General features: G+C 35.2%; 1 protein-coding gene across 4 annotated transcripts in view; it reads right to left on the bottom strand.

Moving 5' to 3' along the window:
* Nucleotides 1-205: 205 nt before the first annotated feature.
* The window catches only part of LOC111002935 (rho guanine nucleotide exchange factor 10-like protein), a 44,961-nt gene continuing 18,034 nt past the window's right edge, over nt 206-27,132 (bottom strand). For 3 of the 4 annotated variants that reach the window (XM_022273234.2, XM_022273232.2, XM_022273233.2), the window contains 11 exons: nt 21,246-21,456; nt 14,624-14,800; nt 9,433-9,592; nt 8,424-8,653; nt 8,150-8,272; nt 7,555-7,701; nt 6,689-6,887; nt 5,765-5,973; nt 5,005-5,262; nt 4,114-4,290; nt 206-3,679 (listed from right to left, as the gene is read on the bottom strand). In XM_022273234.2, the coding sequence (XP_022128926.2) occupies nt 2,078-3,679; nt 4,114-4,290; nt 5,005-5,262; nt 5,765-5,973; nt 6,689-6,887; nt 7,555-7,701; nt 8,150-8,272; nt 8,424-8,653; nt 9,433-9,592; nt 14,624-14,800; nt 21,246-21,456 (3,493 nt within the window). In that variant the 3' untranslated portion in view covers nt 206-2,077. Of the gene's footprint in view, nt 3,680-4,113; nt 4,291-5,004; nt 5,263-5,764; nt 5,974-6,688; nt 6,888-7,554; nt 7,702-8,149; nt 8,273-8,423; nt 8,654-9,432; nt 9,593-14,623; nt 14,801-18,287; nt 18,385-21,245; nt 21,457-27,132 lie in introns of those variants that run through there. The other variant, XM_022273235.2, reaches the window with a different exon arrangement.

Raw genomic sequence — 27,132 nt, forward strand, 5'->3', positions numbered from 1 at the left:
CAAAAATCGTGACAGAAGATTTATATATATGAAGATATTCTTAAGAATATTGCTACAATATTTGACTCGTTCTCTTATGTTGCATACAATCCGGTCACTAGTATAACGAACGAAGAAAGAGTAGTTGCTTGGCGGTCTCTCAACCCTTAAGTCAAGAGTTTGAGTCCCAGCAAAGGGAAGGTGATATAAAATAAAAGACAATATACCGGTGTATACATATAAACTTAAATTTATTTACACCTTAATTATTTTGTGACATAAATTTGAACAATGTTTAAATGTTACATTCGAATTAACAGAACAGTTTGGCACGGATTCGGGGATTTAAAATAAAAACATTAAAAATATTCCAATTGTCGCGTGTCTAACAGCTTTCATGGATATATAAAGTGTTTTTAATTTAAATGCAATGCATTTTCTTCCATTTTCTATCATCCTATACATTTTTACAAATATTTTAAAGTTGTGCGTACAAATCAGCAGGCTTACCCCGTAGCTTCAATACGATTGTTTTCGTACCACGTTATTTCAAGTTGCAAATAATTAATTGCTTCAAAATTGATTTATATTCAGAGTACTAAGAGTATTCAGTTTTACGGTACAAGGAGGGTTCAAATATTACGTCACGCACCTTAAGATTCTTGGCCCCCCCCCCCCATGTAACGCGCCGTCACGTTTTTCTGTACACAATAGTAAAACGTTTCGTGACCACTCAGTGACTCTTTATACCTTAAAGTTACCATGGTGGTCTAAAAAACCATAAAGTCGAAAATTATATTAAAAATAACGCGTAATTTAATTTTCCCCCATCATTTTCGTAACGTAATATGTGACCGCTCCCATAACCGCTAACAGAATGTATATAATATTTGTACGAGAAATACACAGAATCAAAGAAACACACATTTTGATAGATCGGCAAAATCGTGCCAAATATAATAAATATTGCGCTCATCGTCACAAAACTCGTTTCGTTTTCGTAAAATATTAAATTTAAACGCTTAATTTAAATCAGTCTAATTCTTAAAGCGATTTAGCTTAAACAAATGCTATAACACTGAAAAATAAGGCCACTAGTTATAGGACACTAGTCGTCTCCCTCACTCTTACTAAGTGCGAAAGAGACGGACGTCAGTATAGAATTTCGAATCAATTTGTGCTCAGTTCAACGATTTTAAATAAGTTTAACAGTTAACTATATCGTAATAATGCCCGTTAACTTGCCAACGCTTAAACGGTTAGTTAAATTTATATAAACAGGCCGTTAAAGCGCCAGTGAACCCGGGGCTGTATAACAGTAACTTAATCCTTATAAAACGTGGAGATACCGCTCGTTGCCATGGTAACAATTTAAAAACGTTGCCATGGCAACCGACACCAATATTTAGTCCACGTTTTCTAATAAGGCCGTAATTAATTTATGTAAAACAGTAAATAATCTATGTTAATATGGCGGTTGCAACGATTTGGATTTAAATATAAGTAATGCGGTACATTTTAGCACCACCTGATTGTATTACCCTATATATCAAATTTTGCAGTATTATCAGATGGTGTTAAAAATCCCATTTCATTCTCAATTATATTAAATTTAATTGTATACAAAATCAAATTTTGTGTGGTCTAAATTTTTCTTAAATCGTGAGAATAGACCCCAAGTGATATATCATGTGACCGGTTTGTCTCTCAAGTCCATTTTAAATAATTCGATTTAAATGATGACGAAAAATAATTTAAAGCTAATCGCAAAGGCGTTATAAACCTGAGCCGAGAAATTTATTCGAGTCATTTCATATATTTCATTTCATTTCAAATGTATGGAAAGACTCAAAATTCGCAGAAACTAAAAAATATTCAGATCCTCTCTTCACTGACTTTCCAACGGTTAATTCAATGTAAAAGGCCAGCCGTTACAGTCTGTGAAATGCGGTTAACAGCATATTTACATTTATATACATGCATTTATTTACATATGACACCAACATATCAGAGACTCCATCCGTCACCCAAGTTATTATCAAAATAACAAAATGTCTTCTTCGAACACCCTATATAAGTTTATAAATGGTGTTCATTATTACAAGCGCATTTCCCACATAATAAGATGGGCGTCTTTGGGATTGGGGTCAGCCGCCGGAACAGGTCGTTCCGCTGCATCAGCGGTTTGCCTCCAGTCGACATAGCCACGCCCGCCCATAATTGTGACTATGGACCTCCTACTATTCTCCACGATGTAATCCGTTCCACGTAAACTCCTCACAGCGTTCCTCTCCTGCTTCTTCGGTCTCAGCTCGGGCGGGTTCGCCGAATCGCTTCTAGAAATTGACCGTTCGGAGGCGCTCGACTTCCCCGAGTCCGGAGTGGACACGGCCAATGGCACTAAGCTAGCTGCCCCGGATGCGCCTGAACTGGTTCGAGACACACCCCGTAGAGCCATTGATTCCTCGCTCCCGGATGACGTACATAGGCTAGAAGCACGCGAGTCAACGGACCAGCTGGACAAGTCCAAACTCCTCGGTCTACCCGCCCTCATTCTCAGCCGTCTGTCCAAGGTACTGACGCGGAATGGAATCGCCGCCAATTCAGGATCACTCCGTCTCAACGTCTCCCCCCCAGAACCACTTACGTCAGCTTCACCCACGCAGTCCTTCACAAACATTAGATCCCCGAAAAGTCCGTACACATCGCACACATTGAGATTCGCGCACTTTGGCAGAGTTTTGCTTAGGCGTACGTCGCCCGGTTTCTTCCTTCTTATCACAGCGGATTGGACGCGTTGCGGCCTATATGGGCTCATTTCTTCGGAGATACGCCGTTCGAGCTTATGCTTCTCTTCTTCTTCCTTGTACTCGTGGACGGTTTCGGCGAGAGCGCGAGCATTCGAGAGGTTGCGTCTGACGACGTTGACGTCGACGTCTTTTGCATCCGGGTTCAGCGCGAGGAGGAATGTAACTGGGCCGGCGTGGGCGTGGTAGGAGACCGCGGTGTGGCCTCCGATTAAGGGTAAACCTTCTAGTTTTGGCAGAGGCACTGTGACGCTGACTCCGGCGGTGGTTCCGACCCAGAGGAGACCTTGAACCGCCAAAAGAGAAGACACATGAGCCGGTTTGCTGCCTTCTCTGGCGCCGATAGTTTTGGCCACATCGGCGGCTATGTCTATATTCTGGAGATGTTCCAGAGTCTCCGTGTGGTATAAGCTGACGTAAGTGGAATCTGAGAAAGCCGCCCAAAGACCGACTCCGGAATGTGCCAAATACTTGACTGAGCGGTCTCCTTCTCCTTTGAGTTCGATGATGCGCATGATTTCAGCGGTCAAGGCGTTGATAGCGAAGACCCGTTTGGCGCAGGTCGCGTAGATGATGCCGTCGACTGGTAGAATGCAGTGGACCGGTTGATCTCCGAGCTCTATTGCGATCGGTTCTTGCAACGCCCATGAGTCGTCGTGATTCCTTCTGAAGACTGATATTCTTCCATTTGAAAGACCAACGAACATTGAGTCGCAGTGGTAGCGGATCTGCGTGACCGCCGCTACAGTGGGGACCTCGTTCAGTTTCTCCTGTTTCTCGGGTTCGACACCCGAGAAGATGATGATTTTTTTGTCCTCAGTACCAAGCCAGACTGTGTCACCGCACAGTGTGGTCACTTGCCTCACTCCTTTTGCGTATTCTATTGATGATACCTGGAAAATTAAATGCATTTTTAAATAACTAAGTATAGAAGGGAGTAATGTATTTCATTACAAATGCGGAAGGCCTGTCATTGCGAAGAGTCCGATAAATTGCAAAAGTGTGATAAAAAAAGTTTCACTTCTGATATGTATATCGCTCAAGGAATTGAGAGCACACATTTGAGGGCTAGTTCTTTTAAACTCAAGACCACTCAATATAATACAAATTCTACTTTAATAAACTTCAGAAAGTGTAATTAGTGCCTCCTCTTTGAACTCTTTTAAAAGGAGATTACATAATTTATATATATATATATTTGAAATATATATATATTTCAAAAAAATAATCATAATATTGATAATAGTTATACTGTACCTACCTATTCGTATTGTCATATCAAATACTGTTACGCGGGATTCAATTGGAACAGTTGTATTAAACTCACCCTAATATCTGGCAGATCGAGCGTAACGAGCGTTTTGAGCGTAGCAGCCCGATGGATCAAGACGGAAACGTGGCTGTCACTTCCGCCGCCTGCGCAGACCCACAGAAGAGATCTGGCGCGACGACGAGTGCCGCCATTACTGCATCCCGTGCTCGAGTAGAAACAGCCGCATTTCACCTGCAAATATTTAACAATTTTTTTACATTAAGCTTCAACAATGTACGAAATTGCTGTGGGCTTATGATAGGACAACCACCCAAACTTTATACTATATACAGAATAATTTTGCTTTCAAACATTTCCTTACATTTAGTGTATGTAAGTAAATGTCAGGAATGGTTCTAATAAAGTAAATTGTTGATTTTTAATATTGCTTTGATTTAAAAACCTATTGAGATTTTTCTATAAATTTTTATAAATTATAATTTAATATAATATAACTATAGACCATGTATTTATTTTTTCGTAAGTAAAAAAAAAGTAAAGTACGAATATTGTTAAGACCGATCAGAGAAAAGCAATTTATCTGATACCTAAAATGCTATATTGCTTAATAAACAAAAATTATTAGTAAAAAATATAATATTTTAAATTTTATTTAAAATTTAAAAACTTTAATTTAAAAATAATATTTTAAATTAAATAATAATATTTTTATTATTTAATTTAAACTTTTTAATTTTTTGTAACATTTATGTCATAATTTACATATATAATTTATATATGTTATAATTTATACCATAGTTGTGATATACTTAAGGAAAGGTAGCTTGTAACATATACTGTAGATATAGCATTGTATATGATGTGGTGAATTTTAATAAATATACTAGATTAACTAAGTGCTTCTATTAAAAGATAACTTGGAATGTAATAAACACAAAAACTTACCTCGGTAAGGGAATTCGAAGAGTAAACAGGCGCAGCTGTCACATACAAGGGCATCTTATGGGGCGGGGTGGTACTGGCCGGCAACCTCCAAGCTGGGCCGTTGGCCCGCGCTTGCGCTAGCTGGGCCAATCTTAATTCAGTGGCCCAAGCCCGTCTCGCCCCTGGTTCGTTAGCCCTGAAGGTGATTGGCTCTTCGCGACCTCTGATTGTGAGTTGGAGGCAGCAGGAATCCACCCAGGCCATTTCGTCATCTTTTTTCTGGAATAAAAAATGTATGTAATGTATTGAATCTTTGTGTCTTCTCAAATCTTGTGTTTGTAATAAAACTACGCTGAACATCTGTTATAACGACATCGAAGAAACTAGCTAGATTTGGCTCAAAAACCGAGTCTTAAACTATAGGATATTTCCAAAAAATGTAAAATAATACTTCAAATTGTAAAATACGTGAGAAAAAGACGAATAAAATTTCCAGAAACGCGTACGCTGCGGCATCTATTGACAATAGAGCGAAGTATATACAAATGTACTAGATTTTATACATTTTTTTAATTCTTTAAACATCATTTTCCCTGTGATTTTATTTATTTACACTTCGTTACATTTATAGAAAAAAAATAACATAATACATAAAAATTATAACGAATGCAACGGCCCGCCTTATCCCTAACAAGTGATCTCTTTCAGACAACTCTAGTAAATAAATAAACAAAAAGAAATATAATGGGTAAAGAACAATAACCCCACTACCTGAACTAACCTGTATACTCTGCTGTATATTCTGCAAGAGCGTCCTAAACATTTCTGGAGCCACTTCAGCATACGGCGTCTTCAGTGAAGCAGCCAGATCTGCCATCCTCGATACGGTCTCGTAGTCGTGCATCAACGCCGACATCTCATTGCAGAGCGAGTCGCCGGCGGTGGTGCCGCTACTGGAGTTGGAACGTAGACTTCCGCTACGATTCATACCTGGGAAAAAATAATTTTATGCTATATAGAGTTTATAGCGGGCTTTCTGGGCGGCAACCGATTTAAGAAATTCCGTAACGACATAAACCTAACACACGATGACGTTATATAGGTGCGGCCAATACGTGTTAGAGTGGGGTAGAACGAATACTGCGTCTCATATCGAACTGGCATAATCGATGAAGTAGCACAGATGCGTTAGAGTGGGACAGAACACATACTACGTATTCACATCTCACTGACGACATCGGCGACGTAGCGTAAGCGTCACTTTAAGTTGATAAAAAAATGCTATGCAATATAAAAACCGCAGCAATCGTCGGATAGATATCATCCTGTCATATATTTAGTTGCCTAGTGCAGCTTGCTAACATATACTACACATACTACAGACAGATCAGGCATTTATACATATAAATTTAAACACATTTAACAGACCGTTCAAATATAGCATTACTGATATTATGCTGATGATTTGCTCCTCCTCCTTCTTCCACTTGTCAGCAAAAGTAACCAAAGCTCTCAAAATATATTTTTTTAGGAATCTTTGAAAATTCATTTCGTCTTCAAACATAGACAATGTGTGTTAAAAAGTAAATAATTGTTGACGTAATCACCACATAAGGAATCAATCAAAGGAACCCCCCCCCCCTTATTCTTACGTAATACTTAACGGGCCACGTACTCGAAGATCATAAAAAATAAAATAACTTACCCTGAGCAAGTACACGACTGAGCGTGGGCGATGTCCCCGTATCGAGTACTTCGACGTCCTGCACAGGGTGCGCCCATTTGAGGCCGAGTCTCTCCGTTTCCTCTCCCCCCGCACCCACAGACACACAAACAACTAGATCGTTTAGCAGAAGCAAGCGACGCGGCTTGCATTTGGTCAATGTGCCTGACTGATTAAACTCCTGTGAACGACAAAGAAATATAAGTAAAGTAGTTGAATAAGAGTTAATTGGTTTTCTAGACAATTAATAAAAGACAGATTCAATAAAATCACTAGCACTTTTACCATGTGATCAACGGCACCCGTGATTTTTTAAAATCATTATGTAAATTTTCATCATGTAAACAATATTTTATTTAACTTTTATTTATTTTATATAACAAGTGAACGAAATGTATTCCCGAAAATCAATTCAAAATAATTTCACTAAAAATACTAGCGGCCAAATTTTGATAGGCAACTTGCTAGATATCCTAGTTATAAATATACTTAAAAAATTGGTTTTTAGAAAATAACCGACGAGCGAAGTAATCCTGCAGCCGGATCTTAGACCATAATATGTCATTTCATTAAAAAATAAACTAAAATTATATTTGTTTTATTAACCTATGGATATTTAACTGTAACAAAAAAATATATCTCTAGTTAATAAACATCCTTATTGATAAACGTTAATATTATAAATAGATACCATATAATAGATACTATTGCGAGTATCGCGCTCAAAGAATACTTGATTTTTATGCAGTTAGTACATGCACTATGACGTCATGACGGCGAGGTGCCTAGTTAACTTCTGCGTGTAGTAACAAAACTTGATCCAGCCAGTTTCAATAGAGGAAACTCACCAGTTGTAAGAGATCGTCCTGCCGTAGTAAATGCCGCTTATCAGCTCTGGAAGCGAGGAGTCGCGCTGCACCAAACCTGGCCGCGCCCCCTGCACCCCCCGCCCCTACGCCACCGCGGGTCAAACGACGAAGGGCACCGCGGAAGGCCTAAAATTACGAAAATAATTTTAGATGATCTTACAGCTTATATATATATTGTAAAACAAAGCACTGCGACCATACGGATTACATAGGTAAACAATATATATGAAACAGAACATTAACAGACAAAGATAGATTAAAAGTACATATATATGTAGCCTATACTAAAAAAAATGATTACCCGTCATTGACCGTAAAGTCGAGAAAATTGTAATTGATTCGCATTCATAAGTGTTTTTGACAAAATTAAAAATTAACGTTTGGCTTTGTACTAAAGTATTCGCCGAAATCCGACTCAAGAACTAAGTTTAATAAAAATATTAGATATATTATGAAACAAAGCAATAAACTAGATATTGTGTTCCTTTAAATTGAATATAAATGATTATTAAGCTACAGATTGAAATATAGATCATATTCATTCGAAAGCTATCCTTTATGAATGACGTAATACCTGCGTCCTCTCAGCCTCCCGTTTTCTCTCATTGAGGGCGTCGGCCATCGCTTCAAGCCTCGTCAAAGCACGTTGCAGTGCTACACGGTCTAAATGACCAGGAGGTGTGTGTTTTAGAAGATCCTGAAATCAGAAAGTGTAAAAACTTATTTCGCTTTAAGAACATACTTTACAAATATAAAAATAATGATGACTTTTTCCCGAAAATGTTAAATAATTAATTCCTTGACAGCTAAGTCGGTATTATTGTTAGATGGCGCTAATTAAAAGTCACCTGTAAAAACATGATGAACTGCGGAAACCGCTGCACCGGTTTCACCATGAGTCCAAAGAAGGAGAGTCTATCGTGTGCGCTGATCTGCTTCACTTTGAAGAAGTCAGCCAGAGCAGATTTCCTCTTGGACTCCATTTTGGCCAACTCCATTGCGACGGAGAAGTTGTTTATAAAGTCCGAATATACATCAAGCACTACTGCCTTCGAGAACGCGTTTAAGAAGACCTCGCCTGAAATAATGAAAGCAAAAATTAAAAATCTTGGCCCCAAATCTTCATATTCTTAGTCCCAGTGGCGTAGCAAAGACCACCCCCACTTTGGGGGCGGGGGCGGTCCGCACCGAGTGTAACCTTTTTTGGGGTGACACCCACCCGGTCTCGCAATTTTAATAACAACAATAACAAAAAAATAAAAATAAAATCGCTAGCATGAAGATATTTTTTCAGGGATTCTTCCTCTAGTAATTGTTTAGCTCTATGTAGAATTCGGGGATTCCCACAACAAAAATCGATTTAGGATATGTTATCTGTCTATAATTAGCAAAACCTCGGAATATCTAATCTTTGACAGTTGACAATCGTGTCATTCTGACATATTTTATCTACAATTAAATTTTACCAGTAAACTTTCAATTCTTTTTTTATCAATTAATTTCAGTATTTCTTTAATTAGCTGATCATTATACTGAGAAGCAGAATGTTCCACAGCGCTGGTCATACTCAGACCACAGCATCTAGTTTGCGCCTCAGTCGCAGAAAAAGAAACCAATGAAATGTAATAAATACTTAGAAAGAAAAAAATACCAGTGTACGTAATGCAGTCGTCTTGTGTAAAGGTGTATAATGAATTGATCTTTTATTTTATAGATTATTTTCCTTTCCTTAATTCCGTTCCATCCGATACGTTTATTTTTTTACCCGATTCCCTGTTTTGACCCTGGACCACAATGCACAAACCGTGCGGGCCATAATATATAAAAAAAAGGTGTATATTAAAAATTAATCCTCACCAATCTTTTCATCGCGGTCCCATGTCTGCGCACAGTCGGCAAGTGCGGTGCGAAAGTGCAAATGACACTGCAGTATATCCGGAAGCCGGTGAAAGAGTGTATGTATTTTGCTCGCATTTAGAATCGCTGGACTGCTTTCCTCTAGTGGCTTCTTGTAGTCCTGTAAGAAAAAATTCAAAAAATTATTAATTATAACTCTGAGTCAGACAATGTATAACATAGGGAGGTTTTCAAAAAAGAATTATCAACGTATAAACAGGAAAAAAGGTAATAACAATATACGTTTAAATTAGATGCGTAGGCCATGCTTATGAATGTCAAGATTATATACAAAATTCGCGAGAGAGCAAGACCACGCCATCCGTTCGTAAAACTACCAGGAGGCCTTGTTCTGAGAACGGGGAAGAAACTCAGCAAGTATAATGTATTAATTAAGCTAATATATATGTATATAAATTTTGTTATGGTCGTAGTAAGATGCTGTACTTTAAAATCAGAAAAAAAACTATACACCTAAAGTAATTACAATTAATTCATAAAATATTTAAGATAATGAATTAATTGTTAATTAATATTTTTTTTTTAAATCACGTTGAATATTTGTTTTAGAATTGAATGTCGAGGCTATTTAACTCCTTGACACCCCGGGCCTAGTGAGAAGACTGAAAAGGACAAATCCACTCGACCATTTGACATTTGGACACTGTCAAATATCCTTATTAGTACATTAGGTCAGATTTACATTACTTATTAGTCTTAAGTTATGCCAGGTGTTTCATGAAGTCTTAGTAAAGTCACATTAAAAAAACAATTAAGATACATTATCATAATTTATCATACATATAATCCGAGAAAACATATTAAAAATATATTTAACATTATTTTTTAAACAGAAATATACACTAAAGTGATCAATCATACAGATGTGATGTTATTTGAATTATAAAATCGTATAACATTGAGATTTGACACGCAATAAAAACTTGCCAACGCGTCATCTCTGAATATAGCTTATTTATGTAAACATGAGTATATATATACAAGCATATTCAATTTATCTACTATACAAAAGGACCTCACATGTTTGTAAGTCAACAGTTTTACCTTGAATAACAATTCGACTATTCTCTCTACATTTTGTTTGCTAGATAAAAAACTGACAGGACTCAGGCGTATCAAGTCAGGCAGTAATTAATTAATTGGTATACCCATAACGCAGTTCATGAAAACATAGGCTGGCAACACACAGGTGTGTTGTACACAAAACAAGTATCGAGTTTCATATAAACATAAGACAGCTACGTAACAGCCCATAGCTATAAAACCATTAATACATTTAATTTGGTGTGCACGGACTTGATTTGCGTAAGTCTACTATTTGCGTATAGTTACAACTTCACAAGTTATTAACCCAATTCTCTTAACACCATTGTGCAAGAAGCAATGCAGTATTTTGACATTTTAAGGTCAATTATAGAACGTCTATTGTCATAGAGTTTATCTATGGCTTTTTATGGCTTCACAGGTTACGGACAAATGTCAAGTGTCACTGTTGCAAAGTTTCAATGCTTAATATTATTTTAAAGTGATTAAATGTAGTAAAAGAAATACATACACAACATGAGAAAAACAGTGTAGAAAGTGTTATGAATAACATGGGACTTAAATATCAATATATATATATATATATATATAAAGCGTAGTATACAGTAGACGCAAAAAAGCAGCATTTTTTTAAAAATTAGTTGCCAAATTAATCAATAACGAGTTGTCATGGCAACAGATATTAATTATCGCCGTGGACAAAATAATCGCATTTCGATGTTTACCTCTTTTGGCACATTAGATAAAAAATGAGAGTAATTTTTTAGGATGATTACGCACACCGTCACAAAAAACCGACACCCTGTAGCAGTATTGTCAACATTTTTAAAATAAAAAACCTGTCAATTTCTTTAATTATGTACAAAAAATTTATGTGATATTTAAATAAACTTTATTTAACGAGATAAAGCGTCATAGTAAAATTTTCAATGTATAAAACAACCTTTTTCTATTGTTAGTCGTTACAAACGTAGAATAAGGCGAAAGATACATTTTTCAAAAAAATATTTCTAATCTTATTACGCCAAAAGAAGCATACATTGTAATACGTATACGTGAAATAAGAAGTTTTTTTAAAATAAAATAGTGACCAAATTAATCAATCAGTTCCCATAGCAACCAATCTGATTATCTAAAAACACGTATTTGACTAAAACCTATAAAGAACTAGTTGACCCGGCGAACTTTGTTCCGCCTTAATGGCAATAAATAAGCAGTTTGGGTTTTTTTATTGGAAAAAATACAAAAAAATTAAATACCTACATTAATCATTCATTATTATTTCTGTATTTTAGTACATAGGTTGCTCTTCACTTAAGTACCTTGTGATACACATTTTTTCATTTTTTGTTTTATTATCAGGCGCAAAAACAAACAACGCTGATGGTCTTCCGACCCGTGAACATGCCACGTATAATTGACCATGGGAAAAACATGAATGTTCTAGATTTAAACCACAAACTTTTAAGGATTGGCCTTGTAATTTGTTGATGGTCATGGCAAATGCAAGACGTATCGGAAATTGAAGTCTTTTAAATTCAAACGGCATATCGGTTGGGATCATCGGGATCCTCGGAATAAGAACTTCCTCACCTTTGAATTTTCCTATCATTATCGTAGCGTAAATTACATTGTTCTTCAATTTTCTAACCACCAAACGCATACCATTATGTAGTTCAGGTCATCTACATCTTTATTCTTTTTCTTCTTTTTTATCAGTAAGCAATGTAACTCTCATGTTTGTTGTCAGCTGCAGTTTCGTCACATAGCGCCATAGATTTGACGATTTGAGGCAAGCGTTTATTTCGTCGACAGCCGTAGATCTTGGAATTACTGGCAGTATTTGGCGGAAATCGCCAGACAGTAAAATCATTGCTCCTCCAAAACATCTCGATTCATTGCGTAAATCTTTTAATGTTCGGTTAAGTGCTTCCAATGCACGTTTATGCGCCATTGTGCATTCGTCCCAGATGATGATTTTCGATGCCGCTAAAACTTTGGCCATTGCTGAGTGTTTTGCAATATTACACGTTGGTTCTCCAATAGTTTGAAGATTTAACGGTAATTTTAATTCTGAATGAGCCGTACGGCATCCTTCTAACAATGTGGCTGCTATTTCAGAAGAAGCAACTGCAACCGCTATGTTGGATCTCGCCCGAACAGTTGCTAAAACTAATGACATGAGGAATGTCTTGCCAGTTCCACCAAGGGCATCTAGGAAATATAAACCACCATTTTCATCATCGTTTGCCTTCATTAAAGTATCATAAACTTCCTTTACTCGATTAAATGCGTCATTCGACAACAACAACAAATAGAAACATTCATCATTCTTTGGATGAACTGTATACATACGACCATACCGAGTTTTATAGTTCTCTTCACTGTTTATACGAATGGGCAATAGCACTATCATTATAATTAAATTGTAAATTGTAAAAATAATTAAACGTATTTATTTAATAGAAATATTTTGAATATTGATTTCTTACAAATATCAAATTGTCATATATACGTCATTACATAGCTGTCATTATACGTCAATTACATAGCTATCATTTGCGTTTTATTATTCCAAGTCTGATTCTTATTTGTTATACCACTTTTTATAGTGACTGACGTTTCATGTCAAGTCCCACGGGAACGCTGTCGAACGGGATAAAAAGTATCCTATGTCCGTCTCCTGGCTCTAAGCTACCTCCATACCAATTTTCACTCAAATCTGTTCTTTCGTTCTTGAGTTATAAGTGGTGTAACTAACACGACTTTCTTTTATATATATAGATTGGTTTATGCACCGCATAATAACGCATTTATCAGCGCAAACAGGACACCAATTAATAAAACGGTGACCTCGCTACTATGTACTTCCTAATATGCAAATCTATGAACAATACAAGTAGGTCATTTATCTCGTGTTTGTTTTTCGACTCAGCTTTCCCGTAAAACAAAAGATTAGAAAACTTAGCGAGACTTGTAGTTAGACCTTTCTTATATTTGAAATATATTGTAAGAAATTTGATTTTTGTATTCATTTAGTTACAATAATATAATAACAGAATAAACAAGTGTAGTGTTGGTCTGGTGGCTTAAGTCTCTATCAATAGTTAAGATATGGAAGAGGCTTTTACTCTAAAATACAAAAACTAGACCACAAAAAGTAAGTCTAACTTGAATTTTGTTTAAAACCTATACTAACTTAACCAATATTAATTAATGTAGACTAACCAATTGTTGTATGGATTAATAAAGCTTCAATAATAATAAGATAAGACCTTAGCGAACAAAATTCAAGAGGTACTATTACCCAACAAAATTCAGATCGCCGTGAACTTTTGAAATCGGTACTTAAAAACTATCGTAAATCTTAATCATTTTATTATACTTTATAATACATACATAACGCATATTTGTTAAATTAAAAAAAAATCTGAAATTGGTATTTTGGTGAAAGATTTCGCAATTCGATCATGCCTAATCAAAAAATTCTAGTTAATTACATAACAATTAAAAAGCATGAATAATTGCCACTGAGCACTTCCGCTGCAAATTCGTTCTGACTAATTACCAACTGCTCACAGCTCTAGGCACAATTTAGTGAGTATTTTTATTCATTTAAAGCTTCGAACAGATTTAAAAATTTTAATTCCAATGTTTTTACGATTAAAGGTCAAAGCACGCATCAACTTGGAAAGGGGTCGTCAGTTTATCGCCGTTTGCCTTGACGTCCACCTTTACCATTATACGTTATAATGCACGTAAGCAAATCGTATCATCAGCTCCTGTACGTCAACTCGGTTACGACTAGGCAACGCCGTGAGTTCGGGGAAGATTTCTTCAGCTTGATTATTATTTAAGCGCGGAAACTGCTAGTTAACCACGCATATGGCTCAGCAGAGGCTTCGAACCGCCTTCGGAGTCTCTTCCGAGGCGAGGAGATTACTTTACGATCCCAATTAATGTGCGTTGCAGCAGGGAGTTTCATACAAACAATATTGAACGGTTGCTGATACGGCGACGGCCCCTTTCTGAGTACACATGTGCTTTGACCTTAAAATTGCAAAAGAAACGTGAAAAACAGACTTACAATTATGAGTCTCTGTAGTGTGGCGACATATGAATTCTCGCTGTGTATAATAGCGGCTACCACGTGACGCCGTCGGAGCTGCACTGGTGTCAGGGAATCCGGAGGTGGACCCAGGGTAGGTGGTGGTGTCCGACCGCCACGGAGTTCGCCCCCGCAGGAGAACATATCCTCCTCGAGCTGGAATAAGGATTTATTCGTAAGTTTGACATTCAGGTGTCTTCTTTATGTCTCTAAGGGTAGAATTGCTAAAATAGAAGGGAAGATTTTAAAATCAGACAAAACTGCCCTCTCCTTTTTGTCTAAAATATTTCCGAGAGGCAATAATTAAAAATAACCATCTACTAAAATACTATTTCTTATATTATATTAAACAGACATATATTGAGATTGAATTTTTTGCGTTTGCGTTTTTTTAGAAATTTATGTATCAATCTAAATAAAGTTACTAAGCTAATAGGAAACATTCTACGATTACTTTCTTTTAATTAATTAAAGATTTAATTACTTTTCGTGTGTAATCATTCCGTCTATATAACATTTTAGTAGCAATTAAACTTGCGTGTTCAATATATGTAACAAATATATTTTAAAATAATTATATAAACGATTATAAACATTTTATAACTATCAAAAAAATCAAACACGCTCGATCTCAGTACTTATTCCTATTTCTTTTTCATATTAATATTCAAAAAGATTTCGTAGCGAATATACGCCAAAACTTTTTTTTCCTTAGGTCTAGCTATAAAACCAACGCTTGGTACACTGATACAAGAATACATTTTTAAAGTAGCAAGCACTTATGAGCAAACATACACTAGTATATAATGAAAATTGTTGTCACAAATGCTGGCTGCAAAGTCGACAACTACTGGGATTTTTTAACGATTATCTATAACACTAAGTTTTTGAAATGAAACTTCTTAATAGGCGCATGAGGGTAAAATTTTTTGCGAAACGTCACGAAGATGTGCAGCGTTTTTATCGAAGGAAAGGGAGAGAGCGATTGAGAGAGAGTGAGAAAGGGAGATCGAGAAAATACACGCTTTTGTTTGATGTCTTCGTTTAGTAGTTAGGTACATATTAGAACTTAAGATGGAAATTCTGTCGCATAACGTCTTGTGCAGTAAACGCAGTTTTTAATTTATTTCTATTAAGATTAGCACGTATGTTCTGTGTGTAAACTGTGTGAATATAGGTATAAAAACACAGAGTGATCATATCCTGGTACATGATCATCTATTGGGGCCTGCCTTAGTAATAATTAATTCACAAAGTTTCACTTCTGACATGTGAACATTGTACGCACGAACATTTTTAGTTATATGTAAAAGGAAAATAAATAATCCTGACTGACTGAATTACCAATAATGCCCAAACAGAAAAGTTGAACTTATCAATTTAAACTGAAACAAAACATAGCTAGGAAAATTACTTACAACAGTTTTAACCACGATATAAAATTGATACATGAAGCACAAATTTACTAATCACAATTAAACGCAATATTGTCACGCAATTCTCCCTCAGAAATCAATAAATTCATGCGTTGCACGTAAAATTTCGGATAACAATGACAATGGAAGCTAATAAAGTTTCCCTATAAATCCTAACCGCATGAATAATTGTTGACTAATTCTCTTGTCTGGCTGAATTTTACAATCAATTCCGTAAAATATAGGGAGACATTGTCTATACACACATAGTCCAATTTTCTAATATTTTTATTCACAATTTAAACAACCTTAAATTTAAATTGAGAATTATGGCTAAAATGTTTCTTTCTCACTTTAAGATACTTAAATGGCCGGCAACGCACTCGCGAGCCGTCTAGCTTTGAGAGTGTCCATGGGCGGCGGTATCACTTAGCATCAGGTGAGCCTCCTGCTGTTTTCATTGTATTTTTATTTTAGATTGTATACAGGTATTATTTGTAACATTTATGTTTACCTAGCGACAACGCTACATATATTTCTTCTTCTTGATAACTCCTGTCTTGAAAAAACCTAAGCGAACCTTACAACTTACGAAACCTTACCGTAACTTTGTTTATTATGCTCATAACCGGGTTTGCATTAATTTTTTTATTGTTGCTTGTTTAATTTCTTTCCTTAATTGCTTGCTTATTATATTATGTTCTAATAATATTAGAACTATATTATAGTTAATGTGTATGTGTGTGAAAATTGTGATATCATATTTTCTTTTATAATTTTATGTATACACGTATAAGAAAATATAAATAAACTAGCCTTCTCGAACACCGTTTCTCCTTAAAATTTTCCTAGTGTACCTTTTTAGTATGAATATATACCAACATGGAACATATTTCTATGCTACTCAAGAGACTTTTCCGGAATGAAAACTTTTTAGAGTTTTCTGTGAATTTTTTTTTCTCGATATATAAGGTTCAAGTTATAAGTTAGATAAAAAATTTGGTGTAGACACTCTTTTTCACTAAGGGGTTTGAAAAATAGAAAGAAGCCGATTCTATTAATTACAGAATATGGATAAAAAATTCAAAAGAATCGGTCGAGCCGTTTCGGAGGAGTATATATATGTGACACGATATATTACTGTGACACGAAAATTTTATGTATTATTTGTTTATCTTAAACAAAGTTGTTTCTTCGTTATAAGATTAGAATAGATTGAATGCACAATCGTCGGAAAAAAATCTCAGCCTTGAGAATAATTATAATTGCAAACAAGACAAAAGCATGTTAACCGTAAAATCTATACTTCCATAATATTTTTCTCAATGTTGGCACGCGGTAACTAATGCATATAAACCGGTCGTAACTGGCTGACGTCATACGTATTACGAAATACCACACTCGCAGCTCGCAGGCAGACTATAAGTCGGGAGGAAACATGCTACCATCACAACGAAGATTGGAAACAAAATGCTCAAGATAGAGAGATATGACGCCAATTGGTGGCCTATCTATAAAAGGTCCTTGGAGAAATATTATTTACAGTTATTTCTGTGTATTACTTAAGTGTGTTTTTGTGAAGATGAATGTTTCATGGATTTTTTACATAAGTCTTTATCTTGCAATCAGCAGCTAGACTATGAGCAGATGTGTTGAGATTTGTTAGGCGTTCAGATCAAAATCTCCATCGTGACTGCTTCTCCAGTCAACCGTATCAAGTACTTTAACTTTTAACAACGCCCTTTAAACCTATTTATTAGGTCTGGTATGGTTAATTGCATGGCAAGCTTATTAGGATGAATTTCTAGCCTTTATCTGTATTTCATACTCCAGATCTTGATCTCTTTCACAGTTCCATGGCATTAATGAGGCTTCATTATTATAATATGTATGTAGCGTTATGACGGATTATAATAATAATAATAGTCTTTAATTCAGATACATTTGTTAAAACTACTTTTATATGCATTTGTCGTGCTCCTAAACAAGACTGCTATTAATACAAACCGCGGTTTTCTAATGTAATGTACTGTGATATAAATATTATTTTGTAAAATTAAGAATAATAAAAAAAATTACGCATCTCAATCCTCATCTAGTGATTACATGCATCTAAAAGTCTGCCATTATCGACTCAAACCCCCACGGTACATGACACTAATACCATGAGTGACTATCAAACAGTTGAATGAATATTTGTTATCAAACACATCTCCCAAGCGACTTACGTCAAACAGCATCGAATACTGTGCCTTGTCATGAAGAATTCTAACACAGAACATAGTTCACTCTTTACCACATGCACGTTACACATGACAACTAAAAATATACTGATGTAAAAATCACAATTGTAGCGTGGACATAACTACAGACTCGTCACGCCATCTTATTGACTGCGATCATTCAATGAGTCATACTACTTTAATTGAAAATACGTACGAGTCCCATATGTCAACGACCGTTAGGGTTTCACGAATGTTAATACAAGGTGAATTTGTTATATATATGCTATATGGTATATGCTATGCTATATGCACAACCGTTATCGTCCTTATTTGAAATAAACCGTTGAAACGCGTCTTTGGGTCGGTTTTACCCATAGATTGACATCTCGCTTTTATTTAGGCTAGATCGTAAATAAATAACGTCTATGTACAGAGACAATAAATGATAAAAAAATGTGAGAATCTAATGTTTTTAGGAGGCTTATCTGATGTTAATCTCCGCCCATGGACAAGTGGCGGCTTTTTAAGAATTGGTACGCTCTTTTCTTGAAGAACCCTAAGTACAATTGGTTCGAAAATACTTCAGCAGTTGTTTCCACTAGCGTTGAATTGTTATTTGTTTTACGCAAAAAAAAGTGCCACGATGTTTAAATTTTTTTTTTATAAATTGTCACTATCTGATATCAAATTATCGTCATTCATGTGTCCTTTTTTAATATTCTTCTGTTCATTGTTTACATATGTTTTAAATGTTTTGTTTTGATCCATTCGTTTTGTCTATATATCTTATGTATTTTTGCATTTTTGCTTACCTTATTTTTTCACATTGGTTGCCTGGAAGAGATGGCTCGAATGCGATAAAGGCCCTTCTTCATATAATTAAGTCAACTGTGATATGTATGCAACGAAGTGATAATAAATAATTATAATACCGTTATAAACTCACAAAATGTTAGGCTTTATATAATCTAACAAGATACTCCCAATTTGTAGCAGTAACGGCATGAACTTCTCACATATAAATCTATTCAAAGAATGCTGTTCTTGCCTTATGCGACCCTGATACCGTCATGCATGAACCGGCTTCGCGATTCTGTGCAATGTTATGAATTTTTATCTGATGATGCATTCGACCCTTTTTCTACCTGATACTGCATATATACATATAGTATATGTCTCCTTTCGTTGCTACGTGTGTAAATTTAGGTTTAGGTTCACGAGTAAATACTAAGCCAGGGTCAATTACAACCACACACAAATATACTTACCTTGTTCTAAAAAAAAATGTTATCTCTCATTCGTTTTTTTTATGTTTTTCTTTGATTATTGTAAATTTGTGTGTTTTGTTAGTAATAAATGTTACGTTTAAGTCTTATTATTTCAGAAAATAAAATATCTTCGAACCGAACCAACTCGGCCTTTCGACTCGACTTTCGGCCCAGAAAAGGGCTTACCAATTCTTTAAAAGGCCGACAACGCATTAACAACCTCAATTTGAATGAATGCGCGGCGCTATCACTTAACGTCAGATGAGCCTTCTGCCCGTTTGCCCCGTTATAAAACGACTAAAGTATAACTTAACTCCGTAATATAAGGAGACTTGTTGAAAAGCAAATTTCATGTTATTTTGCCTGATGCGTTTCTAACACAATATTTGGTATGCAAGGTTAACTGTGGGATGTACCGACCCAGTTAAATTTAGCAGCGCCGCCCTATAAATTTCTAAAGAGTAATAGAAATTGCGTCACAACCCTTTACATTAATAAATATTTTACATTTAATAAAATTTTATATGATACAATGATATCCAATAAATGGCATACACTATTCAAAAAGGATAAGAAACCAGTGCCAGTGCTTTTTAGGTCTTGCCTCAAATTTCTGAATCTGTTTCGTTTTTAATACGCAAGTAGATAACAGCCTTCTGAGCCTCACGATAATTTTCCTTAACCGTACGTATGTAGAAAACAAACATGAATAAATCATTGAATTGAGTATATAAACTATCATACAAATGATGTCATGTCTTTGTATGTTTTTTTCTAAGTGGCGTTTATGTTATGGTTGAGCTTATAAGCTAAATGTTACATAAAGAGGCAAGAAAGTAGTGGCTATTTGATGCCTTCGTTACTTTGCATGGGTAAGTTTTTAGTATTTTACATTTGTATGATTTAATCTGAAGAAGCACTTTACGAAGAAGAAGAATTTTACTGTGCTACGAAGAGGAGGTAGCACAGGAAGATTCTAATTTCGGGAGCCAAAACAATTTTTGGGTCGCAGAGCCTGTGGAATGGGAGAATGAGTAATCAGGAGAGATATCTCCGACATGTTATACAGGTGCATTACATGTAGTTTTCTCACAAGTCAGTTGCCACATATACGTAACATCAACACATATATGATGCAAAAATTTGTACAAATTGGTTCAATCTTACGCCCTTATGGTTTTGAAACAACTTACGCTAAATACCTGAAATTCCTATAGAATAAACAACGTATTCCCGGATTTCTATAAAAAGATTTCCCACCTGTCGTTATAAATATCCATGAACTGTTTCCAATAATAATAATTAAGCCCAGAATAGTTCACGTTGGATATTTACAATTAAGCGAGCTACAAAAATTCACATACAATGAGTGAAATACAAAGAAAATATTTTTACATACATGTTTTGCGCTCTGGTACTGAATATTGTTAGAACATTTGGTTAATTTTTTAAATGTATGTACTTAAAAGATAGACTAGGTACTAATATAATATTTAAGGTCAATAATGTAATGTAACTAACACAATAATAACATGGACTTGGACTTACGATTGTCTCCTTAAATAAATAAATAATTATTTTTTGGTCATTATAAAGATTCGATTTACGAAAGGCAATGATCGCCTCATCTAAGAAGTACCCAGCTTTTCCTCACAATGTATCAACAAATATTTAATTTTCATGAAAAACATACCTCTGGCAACTTGGGCATTTTATCTGTCTCATGTGTGTGCATGTCATATTGGTGTGTAGAACCACGTCGTACGCTGAACCATCGCGCCAGCCGCCCTCCGCCTTCGTCGTCCGGGGCTGGCGTGGGCGGCGAAGGCGCGCTGCTTCCACTACGCCATCGCTCGCACAACTCACGAGCGCGGCTCAGCGTATTCCGAAGCTGTCCAGTGCTTCTGTAACCATAGAATAAAAATTTAATTTTTTTTATATATACATAAGGAGCTGTATCAACAAGAATTTTGTATTTAATGAGGTGGAAATGCACTAATGCAGGCCCGCATCAAGAATATCGAACTTGACCACTAAAAACAACTCAGCCCATCACATGCCCTTAAGATGGGCCCTCGGGGTTCGCTAGGCATTATACCCAAGGAAGAACCGAACACTACAGTAACTCTAAATGGGTCGTATAAAGAGTGCTCTGTATGAAATCTCTCAACTCTCTACTTGATATATATAACATAACTTTCCATATCTAACCTTGATTGAAAGTGGAAAAGAAAATGCGAAAATCTTAAAAGGAATAATAGGACCGCAATGAAAGCTTCAACCATCAATTGGAGCGAAATATTCCAAACGAATTATGCCACATTATGTATCATTATGGATAGGATATGGACAATTAATGCGGAAGAACATAAATTCAGCGTGGAAATCAAAATAAATTATAGCGGTACGACTAGAAAGAAACTTGATTGTTAGACTTTCTTGTAATTAAACTATTATTTAACTGAGATTGCGAATGATATTGCTCTTAAAGTATTCATTCTCTAAAGTTACTACATTTTAACATAATTAATTTAAAACATCTAAAATTAATTAATCCCCTCCATCCTCAGAACTGTGGTAGAGAAAACTCATATCTGAAAAAGGACTGAATCTTGAACACTGATAAAAGTTGGTACTGAACTGATAGTCTTTTTTAGCTTTTGATTGGATTAACGAATTTAAATATTCAGTAAATTTTTTAAAACTGTCGCCCATGGACACTCAATGCCATAGCGCGAGTGCGATGCCGGCCGTTAAAGATTTGGTACGATCTTTTCTTCTCTCTTCAGAACTCTAAGAGTGGTCTGTGGGACACCTGGACTATTTACTTTTATCTATACTAATGAAGAGGTTTGTGAGTTGGTAGAGATAACTAGATCTACCAAACCCATTTTTTTAATTCATGAGAACCGAAATCGATAAACGAAAAGACGTAATTAAGTAAGACGTAAGTTTCAAAGTCGAACGAAAACGTTTTTTACGAACGCTGCCTTTTCAGATTTTTTTAAAGAAGAGGTGTTGGAGGGGCATGCTCACCTACCACATATTAAGCGATACCTCCCCGCCCATGGACACTCAATGCCCAATTTACGACTGCTTTGCCAGTCTTTTTTCCGAGATATATATATGTTTGAGTTCTAAAAAGTTGTCAGCTTGATGAGCTGAGCCTATAAATTCTAAGAGAGCATATATGTCTAACTTTTGTCTAAAAAAAAGTCGGTTTTCAGTTAAATATCTAGAATTATTCAAAGGATGACGTATATTTATATTTACTGTTATTACTACTCTGTATGTGAAGAATATTGTAAATACTGTATATTTGTATGAAAATAAATTAAAAACAATATTTATTCTAACTTCAGGTGTGAAGTGATTATAAACGATGTGATCACTCCGCACTCACCAAGGACGTATTAGCCAATATTTGACAAAAGACAATCAAACAAAATTACACAAAACAAAGACGACACAAACAATTGTCTATGAATATATTCGGTAATGATCAACGATACGCCATTGTATGCAATATGAGTAATGTTCTACTATATTTCAGAATTCACTCTTGTCATTTGATCAAAATGTAGAAGACATTACATCATCCAAGGTTATATTGCTAACTGCGTAAACCGAGACTGGAATAAGAATTACGTATTAAAACGATATACATTTATAGTTCCTAGATATATTAAACTAACAGTTTTATGTGTGTGTGTATTATGTGCGCCTATATTAGAAGTTACCTTGATAGAAACTTATATTAGCTTATGAAGATTAAAAGTGAAGGATAGTTCTTGTCTAAGCTCTTACTACCTACTTATATTTTCTTTAAATAAATGAAAAGTAAAATTTTAAATAATCTCATTTTCCTAGTTAGTTCTTAAAAATCCCTCATAATCAATATTCTAAAATATATTTATTAAAAATATACTATATATTCCGTTTCATTTGACATTCTCTTTTGCGAACTAGCTAACTGTGGATTTGAATCCCAGCGTGGGTCTTTCCTGGGAGATACAAGTCAAGTCAAGTCAAAGTCAAAAATCATTCATTCATATAAGTAATACAGTACACTTATGAAAGAAATATACATAAAATGCTTCTAATTTAACATTTACTGCCAGTTCTCAAATCAAGGGCGTAGAACGGAAGAGAAGAACTGGCAAGAAACTCTCCGCCTTTGTTTTTAATGGCCAAGTATTTTTTTTTTAATATAGATATATTATATATACGATCTTCAGAGTGCATACTGAAATGCCGGCAAAGCTCCTACTAAAATGGGTGTCCATGAGCATATCGTAGGCTTGTTTGCCCCCTATCATACAAAAACCCCGTCAATCAACGAGCCCATTAAAATATTTCCCCAAGTTGTTCTGATGTGCCTTCAAATATCCATAAATACATTCACACCGATTATCTATTCAAATTTAGTCAAATCATACATCATATTGCAATCGAATCACTAATAAAACCATCCAGATACAAATACTTCTAAAGGTTCCCAGAACCATTATCAAACTTAACACAAATGTTAATTGGAGACAGGTTAATAAATTCTATGTCGCAAGTTTCGTGAAACCTTGAGAGAACAGTTACTGCTGAGTGGTGTGAATCGCCCACGCTCTATTGGTATGTCACACGAAATACCAAATACCAACTTCAATTCGAACATAAATTATCTAAAGTTATTACCATGTTCCACGTATATACAGATATACCAATATCTACTCAGTGATCATTTCTAAAAGGCATATTGTCTTCAGTGTCTGACTTTTTTGGGTCTAAGGGTTAGCTCACGTTTTCCTTCAGCATAGCGAGGGTTAATGTGCACATAGTCAGAAAGTCCATTGGAATGGATGGAAATGGATAGATGAGGCAAGAGTACCGGAATCACTTGGAGCTAGGTGAAATACGAGGCCCAAGAGCACGATGGTGACACGCTGAGGAAACAATCTACCCCATCTGGGATTATAGGACATTTAATAAGTAGAAGAGCAATGCTGGAAAACGGCGGATTACCGTGGAAAGAGAATAATTAGTGCGGCCTATATCTCTATCTAGAACTTAATCATCACATTAGTACATTTAACTGAAGTAAACAAAACAGGCGTCTTACTGTCTATAAACGCATCAGTTTATCTAAACTGTGTGACCTATAACCACTCCTGATAACAGACAGAACTAAACAACAAACAATAAAGTAACAATTAAGGAACAGAACAGAGAGGACTTTAAATTCTGCTATTACATATTTAATAATTTGTGTTTAAACTCAATTTCGACAGGTTTTCTACTCTCTGTGCTAACGCACTGTCATCTGTTCGATTTAGAGATCTGCTGATTTGCCCAAATATTTCCCGTTAGCCCCCTGTTCTATATAAAAAAAACTTTTAAAGTTTTAATCACGCACACCAATCCACTGATGATGAGCAAAACTGAGATGGTGATACCACAGGTCTCAATGCTAAAATTGCACTATTATTAAGTATATATTTTGGAAATAACATTTTATATCAGAAGAAGGGCTTAGTGACAACAATAAGAAAGATTAGTGGTTTGTTGTAGAACTGATGAATAAAACAAGTACGATATACAAGCCAATCGTAAACGATAAGGTCGGGTTGAGTAAGCCTTGTTTGTACCTGGACCTAATCCAGGGAATACTAGAGAGAAGAATGTCAATACATAACCAACGAGCAACAATAGCTCCAAACAGAACTTCGGGCAAGACGTGTAATGTAGATTTAATATTCAAGTAATTATTTTATGATCGGAAAATTCAACATAAGACGTCAAAACAGTTCCAAAAAGTCTGAGAATTTGAGACAAATCTAGCATTTAGTACCAAATTTTTTCCCACGAAATGTCTGTCAATTATTATCCGTTTAAACACAAGGGCCAAACATTTGTTTATCATTGGCATTATTATTATTTATACAAGTTCATTCGGTCAACTTTACCATCTGTTACAACACAGATGTAGTTCATTAGTCATAACGAAATCGGAATTTGGGAATGAAATGTTCTATCTAAATCACTTACGCCTACATATTAAAATCTTAGCTTTTACAAATATTTAGAAAGGCACTTTGTAGAGTCGATAGTCCGCGTGCGTTGGCTTATAAGGTGCAATTTCGTATGCACTAGAACTAGGTATTTAGTACTTAACCTGCAATGTTAAATTTTAGGTTGATATTTCAACATCAAACTTATACCGGTCTTAAGGACAATCCTGACGAAAATGCTATTGATTAGTTAAAAAAACTTATATTCTAGTTATTTATTTAGTAAGTTTTAATATTTCTCAATTAAGTTTTGTTTTGTTTTATATTTGTATTATCTATTCTATATTGTGGTCATTTCACCAATGTATCAGTGTTCGGGGCGTTGGCAAGCTTTTATCAATAACTATTAAATATTGTCTATGTTAACAGTTTTAGTTTTTTATAAGTAAAACTGATTTTTTAAACAAATACTTTACGCAATAGTCATAGTTGAAAGTCAAAACACGTCATCGTGTTGACATTGAGTTTCATTATATACATTAATAAAATAAATATATTATAATATACGTTAATATGTGTGTACAAATAAGAACATTTAACTGAAATATGATGGCCTTTATGATACTGTTTTATCGTATAATGAAATTTGATACGGCGATTGGGCATTAAACTTTTAAGCTATACATATTCAAAATAGTTTCACTTCACACACGTAAAAACAAATGAAATTCAAAGTTTTAACCTCGGAACCTATGTACATACAAGATGGCCGAAATTTAGGTTGTGTAGTATTTTAATTATAATTTTATAATTACAATAAATTTAAATAACATTACTTTAAATATTTTAAATATAAAGCTTAGTTTACATGGCAACGAATCGGTATCGAATTCGGTCGGAAAACACAAATCGGTAAAGCCATGTATGTATCCAAATCTTTAGTATTAACTATCATTTAAATAGAGGTCATCTTCCTTGACTTGATGTGCGTCACTCGAATATTGCTTTTAATAACATTCCGGAAACACGTTGCATATTAAGGATATTATTTTTATGTTACGGGAGGATATCGGATGGTATTTTGTATTCTGCCTTGTCGGCTGATGATTAACCCAGCTGCAGGTCCTGACAACCATAAAATACTCCAGCAGGACTTGGTACGATCTCATGTACAATTTTGTGAATATGAACGTAAGTAATAATAAAAATTATACGCTAAAAAAATTTTTTCAAGTCCATTTTTAAACATTATTCCAACATCTGTCTTAAGTTCATTTTGTAAGTAACAATAACGTGTGTCAGACACTCATTGCCTACATCTTTAAAATTACAGCCTACATAGTAACAATGGGGGCCCAGTAATTACTCCGCACCTACAAATTATCATTATCAGAACATGCGTACTGCCTTGACATTCTTTTTCTTGCATAAATTCACTAAAACCAGCGATAGTAGTTGTTTGCCCTTGTATAAGACCTCCTTACTTAATTTTAGCACTATTTATTTACATTAAAGTGAATATAGCATATTTATAGCTTACTGCGAACTGTCATCTGAGTGCTTTGGATGCTATTGAGA

Source organism: Pieris rapae, chromosome 14 (genome assembly GCF_905147795.1).
Source record: "Pieris rapae chromosome 14, ilPieRapa1.1, whole genome shotgun sequence".
NCBI lineage: Eukaryota > Metazoa > Arthropoda > Insecta > Lepidoptera > Pieridae > Pieris > Pieris rapae.